This window comes from Rutilus rutilus (assembly GCF_951802725.1).
Source record: "Rutilus rutilus genome assembly, chromosome: 22".
Classification (NCBI taxonomy): Eukaryota; Metazoa; Chordata; class Actinopteri; order Cypriniformes; family Leuciscidae; genus Rutilus; species Rutilus rutilus.
Window position 1 is genome coordinate 25,632,545 of NC_140227.1, and position 20,967 is coordinate 25,653,511.

At 35.8% G+C, this 20,967-nt stretch overlaps 1 protein-coding gene across 1 annotated transcript; it reads right to left on the reverse strand.

Annotated features, from left to right (window-relative positions):
* Nucleotides 1-1,003: 1,003 nt before the first annotated feature.
* On the reverse strand, nt 1,004-18,462 carry col6a2 (collagen, type VI, alpha 2; the record flags this gene model as incomplete). The annotated part of the gene is given in 30 exon segments (XM_084394621.1): nt 1,004-2,541; nt 7,559-7,597; nt 7,702-8,157; nt 8,296-8,448; nt 8,535-8,580; nt 8,662-8,697; nt 8,818-8,880; nt 9,340-9,438; nt 9,609-9,659; nt 9,771-9,833; nt 10,005-10,067; nt 10,168-10,230; nt 10,394-10,456; nt 10,539-10,574; nt 10,670-10,723; nt 10,804-10,866; nt 10,965-11,027; nt 11,111-11,164; nt 11,314-11,358; nt 11,466-11,492; nt 11,584-11,610; nt 11,925-11,969; nt 12,093-12,146; nt 12,249-12,314; nt 12,757-12,777; nt 12,910-13,517; nt 15,309-15,401; nt 18,272-18,352; nt 18,355-18,390; nt 18,393-18,462. Coding segments are annotated over 30 exon segments (3,231 nt in total). The 3' UTR covers nt 1,004-1,948.
* Between the last annotated feature and the right edge of the window lie 2,505 nt (nt 18,463-20,967).

Genomic DNA, 20,967 nt, shown 5'->3' on the forward strand with positions numbered 1-20,967 from the left:
AATCAATGGAGAGGGTTGGATTGCGCTCCTTCTCTGTATTAAGTGTATTGACACTAAAAGCCAACAATAAATATTCTCTCTAGTTTTGCGAGGCCAGTGTGATGTTATCCTGCGCCATGTAAAAATATTTAGTGATTCAATCAAAATGGTTCAATTATATAAAAGTATATATACTTTTATCTTGACAACAAGTGTCATACATTTCAGGTCTGTACATTTTCTTCAACTTTCAGAGACGTTGTAAACCAGTGACTAGACTCATGGACCAATCCAAAGTCCAAAAAAAAAAAAAAAATCCATGTGTTTTTTCTGATAAGTCCCTCAGCCACTGATTTCTCGGTATGTTGTTCAGTAAAGACAAAAAATTGCATACTGCTGCTTCTTTTAGAATATATACATTTATATTTACAAAAAAATGCAAGACTATATATATATATATATATTTATATATATATAAAATCAGCATATTAGAACAATTTCCGAAGAATCATGTGACTTGAATAGGATCATGTTTTCAGCAGTAATGGCTGCTGAAAATTCAGCTTTGCATCACAGAAATAAATTACATTTTAAAATATATTAAAATAGAAAACATTTATCTAAAATGTTAATAATATTTAACGGTTTTACTTCTTTAAAAAACATTTAAAAAATGTTTGGCTTCCTTGTAAACATGAAATAATCTTACTGACCCCAAACTTTTGAACATGAATCAATCATACCACATTATAAGAAGGTTTTACAGTCTAGTGGAAGCAATCATCCAACCACCTGTTATACAGTAGTCAACAGCAATCTACTACTAACAATGCTAATAAGCAGTAATATAATATTCTCTATTATATAGAATGGAATATCATTTATAATAGAACAGAAAAGAACATAGTAAGAATAGAACAGCATGATAATATACTAGGGTAGAATAGAATAGAACAGAATAGAATTTAAACAAAGTGACACTGACATAATATTGTATCTTGAACAAAAACCACAGACGCCTCAGTTGTGTTACCACAGCTTGATTTATTGTACTAAAATTTAAGTTTGACAGCAATTATGGAAATATTCATTCAAGTGTTCAAACAGCATGTCAAATTGTGGTTCTTGGAAATAAATGACTGATTGCAGTGCTAATAGTCTTATAATTGTTCTTTACATTAAAATGTAGGTGAAGAAACATTCTATATTTCACTATAAGCAAATATTTAACCTAAAACACTGGACTCCTATAGCATGTGTTGGATCAAGAGTGCATGTGTTGTGGTAGGTGGCATCAATTTATTTTAGCTACTGCAGGCCCTTTTTAAGTCAATGGCTTAAAAATGTAACAATGTTTTTAGACATAAAGGTAAGTGATACAGAAATATTGTGGCAAGTGTATTTGTCGACTTCTTGTACCCCTGGATTAGTGCACTTTTTACCAATGTGCACCTGATAATGATATACAGGAAAATGACTCCAGTCTTACTCTGGTTTAGCACCTTGTGTTGAGGAATATATCAAACAAAAATGAAGCTAGAGGCCTTTCAGCATGAAAATACAAAAAAAAACTACAATTGCAATTTTATCAAAATACACATTCAGCACATAATCTTTGGAGTGTTACTAGTAACTTGACCTCTTGGTTTTACTGCAGTGTCTTCCTGTCCCCAAAACCCATTTCCACTGGTGCATCATTGAGTTCAGGCAGATGACAGAGTTGCATTCTTGCTAAGGTCTTCCGAAGTTGTCAGTTCAGCTATAATGATATGCATTTTATGCACTTTTGCCACAATATAAGTGCTTAAACTGCATAGATTTAGTGTTCCAGACAGCAACATAGTGTCGGCCCAGATCCGACACTATGTTGCCGTCTGGGGTGGATAAAATGCATCCGTTCTACTCTGAGCATTGTGCTGAACCCTATGACGCACCAATCCCCCCCTTCACTAAAAACCCACCCTATCCCTCAGCAGATCCACCGGACGAATCGCTCAAAAAAGCTGGCTTTGTTCAAACGGCCAAAATCCTGACCCCTGAAAATGGCCGTCTGGTCTCCTAGCGAAAGCTTTGCCAGGATTTCCTTGTCGACATCGCTGCCCATGGCAATCACCGTGGGAACGCCCTCTACCCTGCGCATTGAGCTAATGCCTTCCTCCAGGTTCTTGTTGTTGGTGACCCCGTCAGTGATGAAGACGAAAGACAGCTCGGCATTTCGTCTAGCCAATCGGGAGCCCACAATGTTGTCGACGGCGTAGATAATACCACTTCCCACATTGGAAGTAGAATCCAGGTACCTCATGTTGGACAGGCCATCAGCGATGACCGTGAAGTTGTTGGTAAGTTTGAAGGCCAGTTGGTGTTGGTTTTCATCGCCAAACTGCAGAAGAGCCACCCTGGCGTTACGTACATCGTCATCTCCCCGGGCTAGGGACAGGCGGTTAGCGACATTTTCCACGAACTCGCGTGCATAGCGGAAATTCTCCTGACCCATGCGCTCCGAGCCATCCAGCATAAAGATGATATCAACCGGCCGCTGGATGCAACTGGCTACGGCTGGCTCTATAAAATACAAAAACAGCAATGATTATCTAGGTTGTCATGCTTTGGATTTAGGTGGTACTTCAAGCTTGAATTGGACCAATAAAAAATTCTTGAATAAACATCGAAATCAAATACTTCGCTATTATATAGTATGCGAAAAACAGTACGGCAGCGGAGTAGTATGTCCGAATGCATAGTATTCAAAAAACAGTAGGCGAAAAGTACCCGGATGACCTACTACTTCCACCAAGATTTTGAAGTGCCCTTTCGATGAACACTTTACTATCCCATGAGGCCACGGGAGAGGATTTATGATTGGCAGTGAAGTGACGTGACTGGTAGGTCACGTGACAGTAACAACATGTCGGATGTAGTATGTCCAAATTGAATTCATACTACCCATATTTATACTATATAGAATGCACTTTTTTAATGATTGCGAAGTAAATTCAAATTCAAATGTAGTACCTACTCAGTATGTGATTTTGAATGCACCGATTGTTTTATTAATTGTGCAGAACAAAATGTTAAAGTTCATTTAAAAGTAAATAAACCTAGAAATAATTTCATTGCTAAAGATATTTATTTGTTACAAATAATTCAATTTTGCATTCTTGCAGTCCGAGAGCTTGCCATTTTTTCATTGCACATTTCTGATATACAGTGTCATATATATATATATATATATATATATATATATATAGGGCCTATATAATACTTGATATATACATAATTGTATTACCAAGAAAAAACTCATTATTTACCATAATGGCAGACTGAAAAAATATTCTCACTGAATTGTGCATAGTCCATATAGCTCAGAAATATATATTTTTCACTCAGATGTACATGGCTAATTCACATTGATGTGTATTTTCAACCTGTATAAATATCACTGAGATAATCAACAATCATGCAATAAATGTCACATAAATGGCCATTAACGTTTATATAAGGAGGCTACAATGACTGAACTGCCGTTTTACAGTACATACTTTTAAAATGATATACTCTCTAAAGATTTCTGTTGCCTAAAAATCAGATTAACTCTTGGGGGCAATTATTTAGGAAATATGCTTAATAAATTTAAAAAGAAACTTTGTTAAAATATTTTTTTTAAGATTAAAACTGAATGCTATAACATTGGTAAAGCAATGTAGAAAAAAAATTTCTCAATTGATCATCATACAAATTATTTGTGTACAATATAGTGGGCATTTGAAGGTCAACAATGGTAAAGCAGTAGTAAAAAGCTTCCAACCTATGAGAAGCTACTGACCTCTTAAAGGGATAGTTCACTTTGAAATTAATTTTTGATATGTTTTAGCTTACCTCAAGGGCATCCAAGATGTAGGTGTCTTTGTTTCCGCAGTAGTTTCAATTTTGATATTTTTAGGTCAAACCGTTCTTGTCTGTCAGTCATATAATGCAGGTCTATGGTCACTGTCTCAAAACACAAGCACAGAGTCCAAATTAAAACAATTCCCCATCGTCCAAATGAAACAATTCCCCATCATAAGTACACATTGATGGCCTAAGACACGAAACGAGCGGTTTGTGTGAGAAAACGAACAGTATTTATATAGTTTTTAGCTCTTGAAAACAGCACACGTCCAAATGGTCTGACGGCGTGGGCGAGTATAGATGTATACATAGATGTCGCCTTGGCTACTGCAGTTCATTGGAACGAAACCGTAGCAAAGCGACATCTAGTGTATATATCTATGCGGGTATAGATGTATACACTAGATGTCGCCTTCGCTACTGCAGTTCATTGGAACGAAACCGTAGCCAAGGCGACATCTATGTATACATCTATACTCGCCCGCGCCGTCAGACCATTTGGACGTGTGCTGTTTTCAAGAGCTAAAAACTATATAAATACTGTTCGTTTTCTCACACAAACCGCTCGTTTCGTGTCTTAGGCCATCAATGTGTACTTATGATGGGAAATTGTTTCATTTGGACGATGGGGAATTGTTTTTATTTGGACTCTGTGCTTGTGTTTTGAGACAGTGACCACAGACCTGCATTATATGACTGACAGACAAGAACGGTTTGACCTAAAAGTATCAAAATTGAAACTACTGCGGAAACAAAGACACCTACATCTTGGATGCCCTTGAGGTAAGCTAAAACATATCAAAAATTAATTTCAAAGTGAACTATCCCTTTAATGTGCAAAGTGCAAAACTGAAATGAATTTAGAATCAAAATGAATTGTTCATTAATGTACAGATGCTAGATCAACCAAAAAATTAAATTCTGTCATCATTACATGTTACTTCAAACCTTTATGACCTTCTTTTCATGTACTACTTTTAAGACACTTTTATGGAGTTGTTATTTTCCTTTCTAGAGCTTTACAGCCCCTGGTCACTATATGTTTTCATTGTATGGAAGAAAGAAAGTCATACAGGTTTGGAACAACATGAGATTGAGTAAATGATGACAGAATTTTCTTTTTCATTGTTTAGAAGAAAAAAACATTAAAAATTCCTTCAAATCCTAGAAACCCTGAGGATTCAAGCTAACTAGGGTAAGACAATGATAGCATGCTATGCAAGCAAAGTGTTGAAAAATCTGTTCATCTATTCTCTTAATTTGCAAATTTGAATGCAAACAATTATTACAGAGCAGCAGGCATCAATGTCAAGAGGCAAAGGTTGCCATTTCACATTTTTGTAGCAGGGAATTGTTCTTAGCAGAGGTTAGCAAAGAATTGAAGTTTTTGTTAACTGGCCATGATGCTAACATGCTAGTTTCTTGCAAACTGCATCTTTAAGAGAGGTATCAGCAACTGCATTCGATTACTTTTAACGCAAAAACTACATTCATGCATAGACCAGCTAGCTTTTTACTTAACTGTTATTATTATTAAGCACAATTCTACAGCGAGGCCAAGTGCTTCCTACTGTATCCTTTTAGTCAAGCTACCAATTAAATTTTTGGGGGAAATGCCCAATCCCATGCTTCCTAACACAAGCCAAGAGCTATGTTTGGGTCTCCCATGTCAGAATAGATCAATCTAAACGAGTCAATGAACAGATCGGTCCATCTCTGTTTGTCAGGTTCAGGGGTCTGTTTAGCCATCTGGGCTGCGTAAGCCAATGTAGCTACAGCCTTGGTGTAGGTATCAGGGTGTTTGGCCTCTTGTAGATTGTTCATTAAGTCTGAGATGCTTAGTACAGTGGTTGGGATGGGACTGTCCTTCCACTCCTCTGCAAGGGCATCATCTGCAAGTGAGTGTTGAAACAATAGTTTTAGGGGCCTAGCAACTGGCTCCCTCTAGATGCTGTTTTGATTGATTTGAGTTTTTATTTTGATAACTGTTGCGCTGATCATTGTGCGTTTAGCTGACACGCTCAAAAGGAAATGTCACTCAATGACTGTTTACACACAACTAAAATGTTCAGATAACTTTTTACCTCAGTGCGGTGGATTCCTTGAGCCTCTGTTATCCTTTAATGATTTGTTGATGTTTTCCATGAGACATTTTTTTTTATTATTGATTTCATATATGATTTTAGTAGCCTGGTAGTAGTTTGATATTGTACAAATGTTTATGTCATTCATACAGTACATGACAAAAAAAATCAGCTCATTTATACAGTAAATAGCCTAAATCTGACTACAGTAGGCATTGCACATTTGTACTTGTTTTTGAACAAGAGCTTGCCAGGACTGCATTTATTTGATCAAAAATACAGTACAAACAGTAGTATTATTACCATTCAAAATCCATCCAAAGCTGAATTTCCAGCATCATTACTCCTGTCTTCAGTTTCACATGATCCTTCAGAAATCATTCTAATATGCTGATTTGGTGCTCAAGAAACATTTCTTATTATTATAAATTCTGAAAACAGTTGTGCTGCTGCTTAATACGTTTGTGGAAACCGTGATTTCTGAGGAGTCTTTGATGAAGAGAAAGTTCAAAAGCTTTTATTTCAAATAGAACTCTGTTGTAACATTATAATGTAACATTATAATGTCTTTACTGTCATTTTTGATCAATTGAATGCATCCTTGCAAAATAAAAGTACTAATTTCTTTCAAAAAAAGAAAAAGAAAACTTACTAACTGCATTTGTATAACAGCAACTTTGTACTTAACATTCTATATAGAATCAATACAAGGTGAAAAAGTTCCCACTGCCATGTTTAGTTTATGCAAACGGTGCTACAGTGACATTCCCCTTGTGCGACTGGGCTGGTTATCACACATAACAATATATATAACATATACATTTGAGATGCATAACCTAACAAATGTATATCATTTGTTATGTGCACTGGATCGTTAATGTATAAAAGTAACCTTCATGAATATGTTGATCATTTACTCGATGTGCATTTTATTATTTTGCAGAGAAAACATTATTAATATGGCTTCAATAGGCCAAATACAACCTGAGGTTCTTTTTTTATATTAGCATAATATAATGGCTGACAATAATTGGCCATGAATAATATTGTATGCAGTGTTGTTATTGGTAACTAAAACAATTAAAAATCGTTTTTTGGTATAAATATTAGTATTAGATGAAAAAATGTATCTTAAAATGACATTTAAAAAATTTGCCTTGGCAACGAACTGAAATAAATATGATTTTTAAAGTACTAAAAAAATACTAAATTGGAAACTGAAATAAAAATAAATGAAAACTAAATAAAAAAAATATATACAAAATGACAACAGCACAAAAAAATTACAAAAACTGAAATTTAAATAATAATAATAAAATATATATATATATATATAAAAACAAAAACTAATTCAAAATATTAATAAATACTATAATAGTACAATTATGCAAAAATAACACATTGTATGTATCTTCGCTTCTATTTAAATCCATCCAAAGTCTGTGAAAAAGGCAATTAAAAAACAATAAGGTAAAGAAGAAAATTAATAAAATGTAGGTATTTTTGGGATACATTGACTTGGCTGAAACAAAAACATTCAGAATGTCTTTTCAAGAATTAGGAACCTTCATGTTTTGGGAATGGACAAATTAGGAAGGAACACTTACCGCTTTTACATGGAAGATCTGGACAAACGATCACTGGATCTAATACAAAAAAGAAAAGAAAAGAAAAGAAAGCTCTATTATTACAATCTTGGATATGAAGACATAAAAACTTGACTACAGTCAGGCCAGGTCACGAGACTTACCTGGGCAGAGTACGTTCTCGATCCTATCGATGAAATCTTCAGCGACCAGGTCGGCGAAACGCCTCATGCCCATGACCCTTCCATCTTTTCTGCAAGCGATGGACTTCAGGCTTTCGTTCTCTTCCGGCTGGTCGAACATGTCACCAATACCGATGGCATTCACGTCAATGCTGGTGTCCGTGCAGAGGTAATTGAGCAGTTTGTCATCATCACGGGGGTCATACCGGCCGTCCGTGATCACAACCACTGTGACGTTAGCCTTCGCACGACGGCTGTCGCGAATCAGGTTATCGTAGGCGAACTTCAGGGCGGAAGGCGTCCACGTTCCTCCAGCGATCCACTCGAGCTTCTTCACAGCATCTTTGAAGGCGGACAAAGAGTCGATCTTGGAGTCGTTGAGGCGAATAGCTTGGAATGTTCCGTTGTGACTGTACTGGACAACGCCGACTCGAGTTCCTTAGAAATTTACCAAACACAAATTTTGTTTGATTAAATTGAACCACCTCTGCATTGTTACTAAATGTATTTAAAAGCTGATTCGGATTGTAATTTTGCCATTAACAGACAAACAGAAACACAATGATGTCTTTTCACCTGTTTCAGAACTGGGATCTTTTGCCATTGAGCCCAGTCTGTTGATGGTATTGATCACGAAGTTCTTCTCCAGGGTGAAGTTGGTCAACCCTACACTCTCAGAGCTGTCAATCACAAACACAATATCCAGGGCACCACATCTCTTTTCACAATCTGAAACGAACAAGAAAATTGTGTGACAAAAGGAAATATACTGTAGATATCCATTCATCTCTACTGAAAAGTTATAAGAATCTTACCACAGCATCCACAGGTCTCTCTGATGTAGTTCATGACATCACATTCCTGAGAAAATGGATTCAACATTCATCCCTAACGTAATTATGTGCTATTTAATTAGAAAAAAAACGGAATGTTAATGCTTACAGTAAGGCCAGGGTCTCCCTCTGGTCCAGGGTCACCCTGTTAAGGACATCATTTAAAATTGTTTAATATTAATTGCACTGATGTTGCCATTTAAGCTCTGAATAGATCAAATATTCCATCCTTTAAATATCAATATGCACTAAAAAGTAAGCTTACATCTCTTCCTCCATCTCCTCTAGGCCCCCTTTGTCCAGGCTCTCCTAGGGGTCCGGGCTCTCCCTGAAACACAATGAAGAAATATTATCATTTTTATTATAATTATTATTATTAATATATATTAAGAAAGTAAAATTGGTTGGAAAAGGAATTTCGTGTTGACTTTCAAGTCACCATGAAATCAAAATGGACAATTCTTATTTTTTATTGGAATATTGCAGTTTTTAAAAAAATGATTTATCCGTGCACATCATTATTAAAAAAAAATGTATGTGCCCTCATAATCTTTAATCAAAATAACTTGGGGGCGGGCCAACCTGTGACTCACATAAAATGACCAATAGCAAACCACAACCATCCAATCAGTACCCAATGGACAAAATCAAGACCCACCCAACATTTTTCTTGTTCGAGAAGCCGTTTCTCTCGAATATACGTTACAATAAAGAAGAAAAGACTTCCGTTTCATGCCAATTATTTCTGAACAGCTAAAGTGCAGGTAAAATGAGTCAATTTGCTTACCGACTCTCCTGGAGTTCCGTTTGGACCTGGGTCGCCCTTTGGTCCGCAGTCTCCTCTACTTCCCCTGGGTCCAGGTCCACCCTTATCACCCCTGTCACCCTGTAGAACAAATATATATTATATAATATATTAATATATGGCAGAAATAATGTTGATAAGGCTTGGAAAAACAGTTTGTATTTTACAAAATGTTAAACTCTAATGTGATCTAAAGCTCTGTGAACTGAAATCACTTTCAATATAAGTACAAATTTGACTAACTACAGTACCGTAGGTCCTCTTGGTCCAGGATAGCTGAATCCAGGTCTGCCAATATCACCCTATGGCAAGAGAAGCAACATTTTGTTTTTATAATAGACAAGCAAGCATTGTAGCATTACCATTTTAAAACGATTAGACTTTTTGTGTGTGTGTGTGTGTGTGTGATGTACCTTTAGTCCTGGGGGGCCAGGCTCACCTCTAGGGCCAGAATCACCTGGGTCACCAAGGGAACCCTATAATGGAGATAACATGTTCATTACCAATTCTAGCTTAAATAAGTTAATCAGCTGACTGGGCAGTGACACAACAAGAAACACACTTTCAGTCAATGTGTACTGTGAGGAAAATATGACTTGACATTTTTTGATTTAACAAGAGAAATTATGTATTTCTTCTTTTTTTACATTTCTGCCTGCTTCTCCAGGAACTCCTGGTGGGCCTCTTGGTCCTGGAAGTCCATTATCACCCTAGAAGTTAGAAACAAAACCAAAACCAAATATATTTGTTTAATCATGACCACCTTAAAACTGATACAAATCTCTTTTTTTCACCAAATCACCAAATTACCTTGGATCCTTTGCTGCCGACTTCCCCAGCAAGACCCCTGGGTCCCTCAGGACCTGATTCACCCTGTCAAACGTTATAAATATTTCAATGAATCATCTAGGATACTGATAAAATTATTATTACATTAAAATAATATTGTCTCCCCTCATGTAATCTGAGTTTACAACAGGAAAAGAGCTACTTACTATACCTTTTTTCATTATTTTCAGTGAACCCAAACACTGACCTTGTCTCCTTTTAGCCCATTAGGTCCAGAGCTGCCTTTAGATCCAAATTCTCCTCTTCTTCCCTAAAAATGCAATGGTAAATATTACAATTCTTACACAGGTCAACCTACTGTAAGTTTTACATGTCCAAAAACTATTACTCACAGGGTCGCCTTTAGGTCCAAGTCCTCCAGCTATCCCCTATAAAACAAAATAAAATTTCCTATAACATCATATCAAAATTAATTTAGAGTGTAAAAATTAAAATAAAAACATTAATCAAACCAAATACTTACAGGAGATCCTTTCTGGCCAGGATATCCAGGCGATCCAGGGCTTCCTCTCTCTCCCTGTAGGGGGTGTCAGAGAGTACATTACAAAATGTTTGATAGGCAATATTAATGTAATCTCTGTGGTTAGGAGATCTTACTTTGGGTCCAGGATCTCCAGCCAGGCCGGGTGGACCTGGTCTTCCTGGACGACCTGGATCACCCTGAGAACAAAGTGAGAAACCATCACACTTCCAACTAAAACGCCTAAATATTGGCTTTTAAATGTCAATTTTATTTTTCTCTGTAATTTATCAGGTACCTTTTCTCCCGAAATCCCTGGAATTCCAGATTCTCCAACACTTCCAGAATAGCCATCAGGACCCTGTGAAAGACACATTCATTAATTGACATTAAACACCTTGTATAACTTAAGTAACAGATATTCAAAAGAAAAGACTCACATACCTTGTCACCCGGGTCACCTTTGCAGCCAGGAGCGCCAATCCTGCCAATTTTACCCTGTTAAAAAAAAAACCCAGACATTTTTATTTATTTTTTTATTTAAATTTGTATTATTTTGATGTATATTTTGACAGTCCAATGACCCGTCCGCAGTGCGTGCCCATCCGCTACGCCACTGAGTCTACCCCACATATACCATAACTAACCTTCTGCCCATCCGTTCCATTGCGGCCAGATATTCCTGCAACACCCTATTAGAATAAAAATGTTTTGTAAATATTTCAAAATACATGCTGCATGGAAGATTCTGAATTCAGAGAAAATATAAAGTGATAAGTGATTGTTATGAGAAACTTACCTTTTTCCCTTGTGTTCCAATTTCTCCCTAAAAACAGATCGTTTCCATATAAACAAAAGTAAGTTTTTGGTACATTATCAATATGCCAACCATATTTATCAGATCTAACAAATCTTACCTTTTCTCCTCTGATACCAGGCTCTCCCTAAATGAGAAAAGAAACAGTAGGGTGGTTACAACAAGTAAATTGAACATTTCAAGTGCAATTTCAATGTATTTTAATGATAGCTACTTAGATGTACACAACATTTGAACTTAACTGAGTATTTAACACAATATATAACACAAAAAAAACGACTAATGATATATTGTCAAGGCTGTCTGAGCCTTCCTTCCTTTCTGGTAATCAGCTAAGCAAATATGGTTATCAGTTAATGCCAATAATGTCATATAATAACTGAATATATATTGGTCTATGACTAGACATTTCATTGCACACGAGGAATGTGAAGAACTTACTTTATGTCCAGGATGTCCAATGGGTCCCTCAATACCTGGATCTCCCTGTAGGTTTTGACATGAGTTAATACAAATAGCATTCACTGAATACAAATTATGTTTAGTATAGTCTTTGATTGAAGTGCAGTATTTTACCACATGCTTTCATGAGAACTGGTTTGTACTCACGGGACGTCCGCGTTGACCTTTAGGGCCAGGGTCACCGTTATCTCCTTTAGCTCCCTGTAATAATCAAGGCACCATGATCAAGTCTTAAACAGCGGTGAAATTACTTGTTTACTTAAGATTTGAGTCTTTTTTACTATAGTTCTTTGAGATACTCACTTTCTGTCCCCTGTGTCCTTGTGGACCTGGAGGGCCTGGAGTCTCCAAACATTTTGCAGAGTAGCACTGGAATATTATGATGTTTAAAAGAAGTTGTTTAAAGATGTTTAGTCAGTTATTTGATAAATCTATGAGGAGGACAATAAAAGTCCAGATGCTTTAAACCAATTCTATTATATTTTTTGGAAAAATTACAGAAAACCTTTGTAGACCTATCAGCCACAATTCATTATTGGCATTGGTGGTACCATGAAGAGCCTTTAACATTCATGGAATCTTTCCATTGCACAAAAAGGTTCTATATATTGGAAAAAGGTTCTTTAGACCATTCAAATGTTTGAAAAAATATGGTTCTTTGAAGAACAAACTCAAAAATGGTTCCTCGGCATCGCTGTCAAAAACCCCTAATGAGGAAACCCCTCTAAGGAAAGTGATGCAACATGTTGGCACTCAATAAAAAAAAAAAAATTGAAATCAATAGATGTCAGTACACTGATAGGGATCTCACCTCTTGATAAGCCAGATGAAGCTGTAAGAGAGAACAAGACCAAAGGAAGATTATTAAAATACTAAATCTCTTATTTCTTATTTTATTTTTCATCTGAAAATGACCCAGTATCATAATTTCAGATTATTATGCCACTGAAAGGCATTGCATTACCATTGTGTCATAAATGCGGTCGATTGTTGATGTCACTAAGAGAGGCCGCACTCCTGTGAGATCAACCGCCATGAATTTATCACGATAAACTCCTGCCGGCGAGTTAGCGATCTCCCTGAGTCCCGCCTCCTCCAGGTTCCTAGACGATGCGACAGCGAAGAGCTTAATGAACTTATCGCGTGCTTGTTCCGACGCCACTTTGATCCCACCACATGGGCTTCCTGTCACGTGACCATCTGTGATGACCACCGCGAAGCGCTTGGCATCGGGTTTGGTTGGAGAGTTGACGAGTTGTTGGGTCATGTTGGTGATGGCACAGTCGATATAAGTGCCCTTGCCCAGGTATTTGATCGGTTTGAGCAACCTGATGAATTCATTCTTATTGGTGACAGGGCTGAAGATCTCCTGCAGCTGGGAGAAGTGAAGGCCTCCAACAGACCACCTAATCTGAACTGAATTTTTGTAGAATACGTCTTCTAGTTTCCTAGCGAAGACTTCGGTAAACTGTTTGATGCTTTCTACCAAGCTGCCAGGTGGGTTCTCCTGCAGAGCTATGGTCTCAGATGTGTCGATGACAAAGTACAGGTCGATTGGGCACTCGACTGGTTCTGGAGGGACAGGACACACACACAGCAACACAAGTCACTAAAACAACATGAAATAATGTAAAAAAAAAACTGTTATACTTGTTAAAAAAAAATGCTACTGTTAGAGCTGCATGATTCTGGATAACTTGAGAATCACGTTTTTTTTTTCTAAATGTTTCACGATTCTGAACAGACAACTTTAACAAAATAACATCATGTACTAGAGGTTTTGACAAAATGTTAATTGCTGCAGTCTATTTAAAAATGTTTCTTTAATTTGAATCAGTAAGAATGAATGATTCAATGACTCACTCATAACTTTCATACATGCACTGCGTTAGATTAAACTGGGGTCATAGCACTTGCATATTGTTGTCCTATTGTTAGTTTAACTGCTTCTATTGTTCTCATTTGTAAGTCGCTTTTGATAAATGAATAAATGTAAATGTAACTACCTTACTTGTTTCATTACTAGATGAACAGCATTTTTTAACAAATCTCATGAGTGAATTATTCAATGACAAATACATTTCACCTGTCACCACCTAGTGACAAAACGATACAATTGTTTTTTAAAGCGCCAAGTTACTTTCAAAAGGTGATTTGCTCTATTTTGATCGGTTCTGTAGACATCAGTGTTTATATCCGAACAATAAAATTTTATCCCAGTACTTATGTGATCATCTGAATTCATGTAACACAAAAATAACGTGTGTGGTTGAAAAGGAAGCTGTTTCATACCTATACTGTATGTAACAACTGCTCTCTCTGACTCGGATTTCAATGCTGTGATTTTGTCAAAGGTTTAATAGACACAGGCAAATTGTTATCGTTTAGGAATAAGATCGCATGGGTGTTTGAATCTAGATTGCGATCTTTTAACGATTAATCGTGCAGCTCTAACTACCGTTCAAAAGTATGGGGTCAGTATTTATTTAATTTTTTAAGAAATTAAACTTTCTTATTTGAGTCTATATTGGTCACAAGTAACAGTAAAAAATTTAATAATGTTACAAAACATTTATATTTAAAATAAATGCTGTTATTTAAACTTTCTATTCATCAAAGAATCCTGAAAAATATTTGGTAGCAATTTATTTTAAGGTGACGTAGTTACACGTTACTACATGTTCTTACTTTAGTAATAACAGTAAATTATGCATTATTACTAAACCTAAACCAAACCCTAACTGTAATTTTATTGTAAGTTCATGTAGCCTAGTTAATTGATATTACTGAGTACTCTGTGCAAGTACATTGTACTTGAGTAAGTACAATGTAACTACGTCACCTTAAAATAAAGTGTAATCAAATATATTTTTTGAAAGAAATTAATACTTTTATTCAGCAATTGACAGTAAAGATTTTTTTTAACGTTTTTGAAAGAAGTTTATCATTTATTTGATAACAAATACGGCAAAAACAGTAATATTGTGAAATATTATTTAAAAAAAATCAAAATAACTGTTTTCTATTTTAATATATTTAAAAATGTAATTTATTCCTGTGATGGCAAAGCTGATATTATCACTGTTGAAAATAGTTTCTTAATATTTTTGTGGAACCTGTGATTTATTTTTCCTAGGATGCTTTAATAAAATTCAGATGCAAGTAAAAAAAACAAAAAAAAACAGCATTTCTTTTGAAATAGAAATGATTTCAAATCTAACAAACATTATAAATGCCACTTTTGATCAATTAATATGTCCATCCATATTGTTAAATAAAACATATGTGAAATGAGCAATGAAATAATACATTCATATTATAATAAAGCAGATTAATCGGTTACTAAAGCAAGCATTTACTCACTTGAGCAAGAAGTGCCTGGAGTCTGGCCCTGTGTGTGACCGGCCACAAACAAGAGGAGGAGGATCGATAGTCTCATCATCCTCATTCTCCTTCCTAAACAGACATTTATAAAGCGCACTTTTACAAGAGGGCAAAAAATATGTTTCTGCAGTGCCATAAGTTGGGGAATGTGTGGAATGTTAAATTAAAGTAGGCTACTCTGATGCACATTCATGAAATTATGAACTAACAAGCTATATAAATTCAGTTTCGCATAGTGTATCTTTTGCATCAGTCCAGTTGCACTATCCTATTTCTGATAGGGGCATACAAACAGCTAAACTACACCAAATGATCAATATTTATTTTATTAAGAAATTCTTAAGAAATGTATTTTATAATATATAATTGGATTTGTGTCAAATATATTATAGAAGTGCCCTTGAAAATGCTCAAACAGAGTTAAGTGACAAATGGAAACATGAGTTGGACACACCCATGAGAAGTTGAATTGAAAATTGAAAGACAGGAGGAAATTCAAGAGGCGATGGCATTCTGGGAAATGAAGTGTTCACCACAACATTCAAAGATTGTCTTGACAAACTTTCCCTTTCCTTGTTTAAAATTCCATGTATTGAAACTTTATGAATTTATTATTATCTACTTCCATGAATTCAAATGTTAGTCCTTGTTCCTGTTTGCTTCCTCAATTCAAATCCACTTCAAATTCAATTCAGTTCAGAAAATTCCATTTGGAAATTAGCAATAGAGCTGTTCAGTTTGTAGTCCTAAAACCCAGGCCAGAAGAGAATTAGCATTTTGAGTCATGAGTTTTAGGTTATGAGTAAAATAAGGATCGTGGCTAACATTACCTGAAGAGACTTTCATGTTTTGTTCTACAACATTACACACAGTCCTACCTCAAACTTCAATTTTGAAGAGTTTCTAAAATGGAAGTTGCTAACAAATTGCTAAATAATGACTACAACTCCCATAAAGTTGTGATTTACATGCTTGACAAATCAGACAACCATTATAGAACTTATTTAGTGACTTGTTACAACTTAAAAACTTTTGAGGTAGGACTGTGTGTTGTAGAACAAAACATGATAGTGTCTTCAAATAGATTTTAGTATATTTTTGATATGCATAATATGCATATTTTGCAATAGACATAAAATATATTGTTTCTATATATAATCAACATCTTTAAATCAATAGTATTGATTTATTTCTGCATTGTTTTTAATTCGACTATGTCATTTGCAATGCTTCATGGGATTATAGTTCTTTCTCTTATATTATTAAAGCCGTTCTCAGTCTTATATCTTGTTTTTGTCCGATTTTTTTGTTGTTGATTCAAATCAAAGTTGTGATTCACCTCGTAGCTGGTTGGTTTGGTTCATAGCTTATAACTCTATAAACTATTATTATGCTGCCAGGCCAGTAGTTGGCGATGTCACTTTGTAAATAAAAACTACAAACCTACAGACTGATCACATCATCAATGTCTCCGTTTTCACAAATTTGCGTTTTTGTAGTTTACATGGAGACAATAATGGTTAAAGTTTAAAACTTGCACTTAGAATCCTGTTTTCAAAAGTAAGCACTTTCAACCCCCCAAAACACAAATTTTATTTGAAAATGGTGTCGTGTAAGCAGCCCCTCAATTAAGTCAAAAAATTTCCAAATAAATCTTACAAATGAAATCCCATTGGGGAAAATACTTCCAGTGGGCGGGCACTGTGGGTGGGCAATATATTAGCTTAAGCTTTAAATAAGGGAGTGGCTTATAGGCAACCGGAAGTTGTTTCTAATTGTCTCCATAGACTCAATAATAATTATCCTAGGTTATTTGAACTTTTTACTCTGTGTTTTCAATGGAATGCATTTCAGTGCATTTGTGTGTGAATTATTGACCAGGCTGCTGCTGAAGCGCCAAACATACGCCCGTTACTTTTCTCTGCGCTGATCAAAACGGACCAATCACGGTCTTTGCAATTACTGTATAAAGATTAAATAAAAATATTAATTTATATAGATTTCTGAATCGATCCAAACAATTGCACAGTATATATCAAATGTCTCAAATAAGACAAAAATGACTCAAAGTGACTTTCAAATCCCCCATTTGTCCCCTGAAGTAAGACAACTTTTGTCTCAGATGAAAGAGTTATTTGCTAGTGTTCTGAACAGTTGAAAACAGATGAGTTCATATTCATTCTGGACCTTATTTGTCAGATGCCAATTCAGACTAACTACTAAAAAAGCATCTTCCATTAAAACTACTATGTTAAATGTTTAAATGTTAAATGTTTTACAAACAATTATCTAATCTAGGCCTTCACATTTGTTCAAATGTGCATGGTTGCATGGTTTAAAATAAAATAGGCAACAAAACAGAAATATGGCCTCTAGCCAATGCTATTCCTGCTTACATCCAAATAGCACAGGTGATTATGACATGATGAATTATCAAGTATTGTAAATATGTATGATTCATATATTGCAAATGCATTACATTTACATTAGGTTTTCAAGGTCTGTTTGTTAATCATACTGATTAGGCTACACCATAACTTCAGGTATTTCAGGCCCACTTGACAATTTGACATATGTGAAATATAGGCTAGTCATAATATAAACACATGCGTATTCCCATCATCTAACATAAGTTTTAAAATCAATTAAACAGAATAACAGCACACATATGTTATCTATAGGACGATCTACGACATTAAATGACTTGAATAAGCGTATGCAACTCACACAGAATTATGGAATCAATAATAATGCAGCATGCACTAAATAGTTTTTCAGCAAATATAAGAACCATGGAGAATTTATGTGAGAATTTACAGTTCACTGAATAACTGAACAATGTGCAGCAAAGTGATAGCATAAGTGCCTGAGCATTACTTCCACTCATCAGGGACAGAAACGCACTGCCAAAGTTACAGAAAAGTTAGTCTTCACTTACCCACCAAAGATCCGAAAATCTGAAGAACTTTTCGAGCGCTGATTTATGTTTAGGGTTATCAAGCATACATTCCGAACTGGGTAAAGCAGAAATCAGAATAAAGTCCAAAATAAGGGAGTGAAGTGAAGCCAAGCTGCAGGAGAAGTTTCCTCTGCGCTTCTCCCTCCTTGAACAGAAGTCTGGTCCCTCCTTCATCAGCGCTAGAGGACCGAGCATCTGTGCAGTGCCTATTCTGTCCGCATGGCGGCGCTGTGCATCCACACTGATGGACTATACACCCACTCCTCATGATTTTTGATGGATATCTGGTGATAAGATGAGGGGGTTGTGTGGATCACCCACACATGTTTACAAAGACCGGAGTAAGGATTTATCATTGAATTATATATTTTTTGTTAAGAAATGATGTAGCCTATTGTTTTAATGGATTCGCAGGAACTCTCATATGGCAATTTTCTTCTGTGGAAGTGCTTTAATGAAACGCACATGATGGCAGAAACATCCGTCGGCAGAATGACCATAGTTCATTTTCAAAGGAAACAGACATTATGCGTCTTTTGAGTTCTATTTGCAGAGAATGCTAATGGGAAAAACACAGCCAGGTGTAGGCTATTAATAAAGACTTCAAATACTCTGTTCTCAAGTTTAATTGAATAACACGCGCACACACACACACACACACACACACACACAAACACACACCTATATATATAATCAAATGTTGTCGTCTATATAGCAATATTATCTCTGCAGGTATTCCAAATACTAATTATTTTCAGTGTAGTAGCCTATGCTTGTTTTGTTATGCTGGTTGAAAGTCTCTTCACATCCTGATAGCAACTGCTAAATTAATTGGTTTAAATTTATGTAGGCTATATCATCTGTAACCTTAAAATGTTTATCCAATCATTGCATGCGGTCCGAATGCAATGATTCAATGTCCTGCCTGCCTGTCAACGGCGTATGTATTTTCATGTATTTGAAATGTATTTTCAAACGTCTCTCACGGCGCTTTTGTTTGCTCTGGCTGTGCGCGTTCATGTGTTTTGGATGGGGCCCATACCTTTAACATGTGAAAGTTAACGTGAAAACGTGAATGATAACCATGTGAATTATATATCAATTTTTCTTCATAATACAGTGATGAGAATGAGATGATTTTGCATTACAGTAAGGAAAAAGCTACTTCAAAATAATGAATGTGTCATGAAAATAATATCAGAATAGCAAGAATTTTTTAATTTTCATATATGCAAGATATAGCCTACTTTTTATTTCATTTTTTTTTTTTTTTTTTTTTTTTTGGGGGGAGAAATATGACTTGGACATAGCCTACTCTTGAGAGGCTTCATGAGCTTTACCAAGGTGTTTTATATATATATATATATTTATTCTGTGACCATGGTTACAGCCATAGGCATTTCCATAGTCAATTACATAGCCAAGCATAAGAAGGTATTTCCAATTGTAGGCATCTGACAGAGCATGTGCCATGCAGTCCAGTGAGTCACATACACCAAAAGATATCTACATAAACATTCATATTCCAGTAAACTTTCCCATAAACATGAGTAAGTGCACACCCAGTAAATAACTCACTCCTGCTCAATGTGTGTAAACACAGAACTGCTCATAATACAAAAAATAAGCACACAAAACTACTATAATCCTCAAAAGCATACATTCATATGATGCCACACGAGAAGAGGAAATTACTGATCGTCTGCCATGTGTCCTGTACGGCTGGGTAGAGAGAAGGGGGTGGCTGTGGCTGGATTTGGGATTTCCCCTGAGAGAGAAAAGCTACCAAGAGAGTGAGAGAGAATAGAGAAAGAAAATAAGATCTTCCACATCCTTTCCAAAGTTCCACGGAATTTCATATCACTTGCACAAATATCCCCCTTGACCCAGGTTGCAAAAGACAGTAAAGCAGCACAGAAAACTCTTTATGCAGGAGGAAGAGAGATGGAAACTAACTGAAAAAAAAAGATTTTTATTTTCTGAAGAAACTGTGAGTGGTTCTTGCACATGCCAATCTCACCACCATAATGCCCGTGGTTGCTTTGATGTCAAAAGAAGTTCTTCTAGCTTGATCCATGCCTTCAGTGTAAATCAATCAGATTATAATAACACTGATATGATTCAGATGGAAAAATAAAGTTATCGCGCAATTCTTCTGACAGGATCATTTTATTTAGTAAAATATTTCACCATTTTTGGTGACTGCTCTCATGTATTGCCGCAGGACAGCAAATGTGAGTAAATTCTGTCGTCTTGCAGGACTGTGATATGAAGAGTGTGCAATGTAGAATATTTTTTAGCAACAGTGTGAAAGTGAATAGCACAAAACAGGCACAATACTGTATAAACATGAATATCTATTGTAGCCTACAATATGCGTCACATGACTAAATTTACGTCATCGTTTTTAAATACATCCAGTTTCACAGTCCACACTACAACGTGAAAACGGCGTTTTCAAATGTATCCACTTTGGAGTGCGTTTTCAAAAAGCTTCGTTTTCATTAATAAAAACGCCGTCTCAGTGTGGACAGAAGGCCAAAACGGAGAGAAAAATATACGTTTTCAAACAAAAACGTATTAGTGTGGACATGGGTTAGTGTGTAATGTTGCTGTTTGAGCATAAACAACATCTGCAAAGTTACAACGCTCAAAGTTCAAAGCAAAGGGAGATATCTT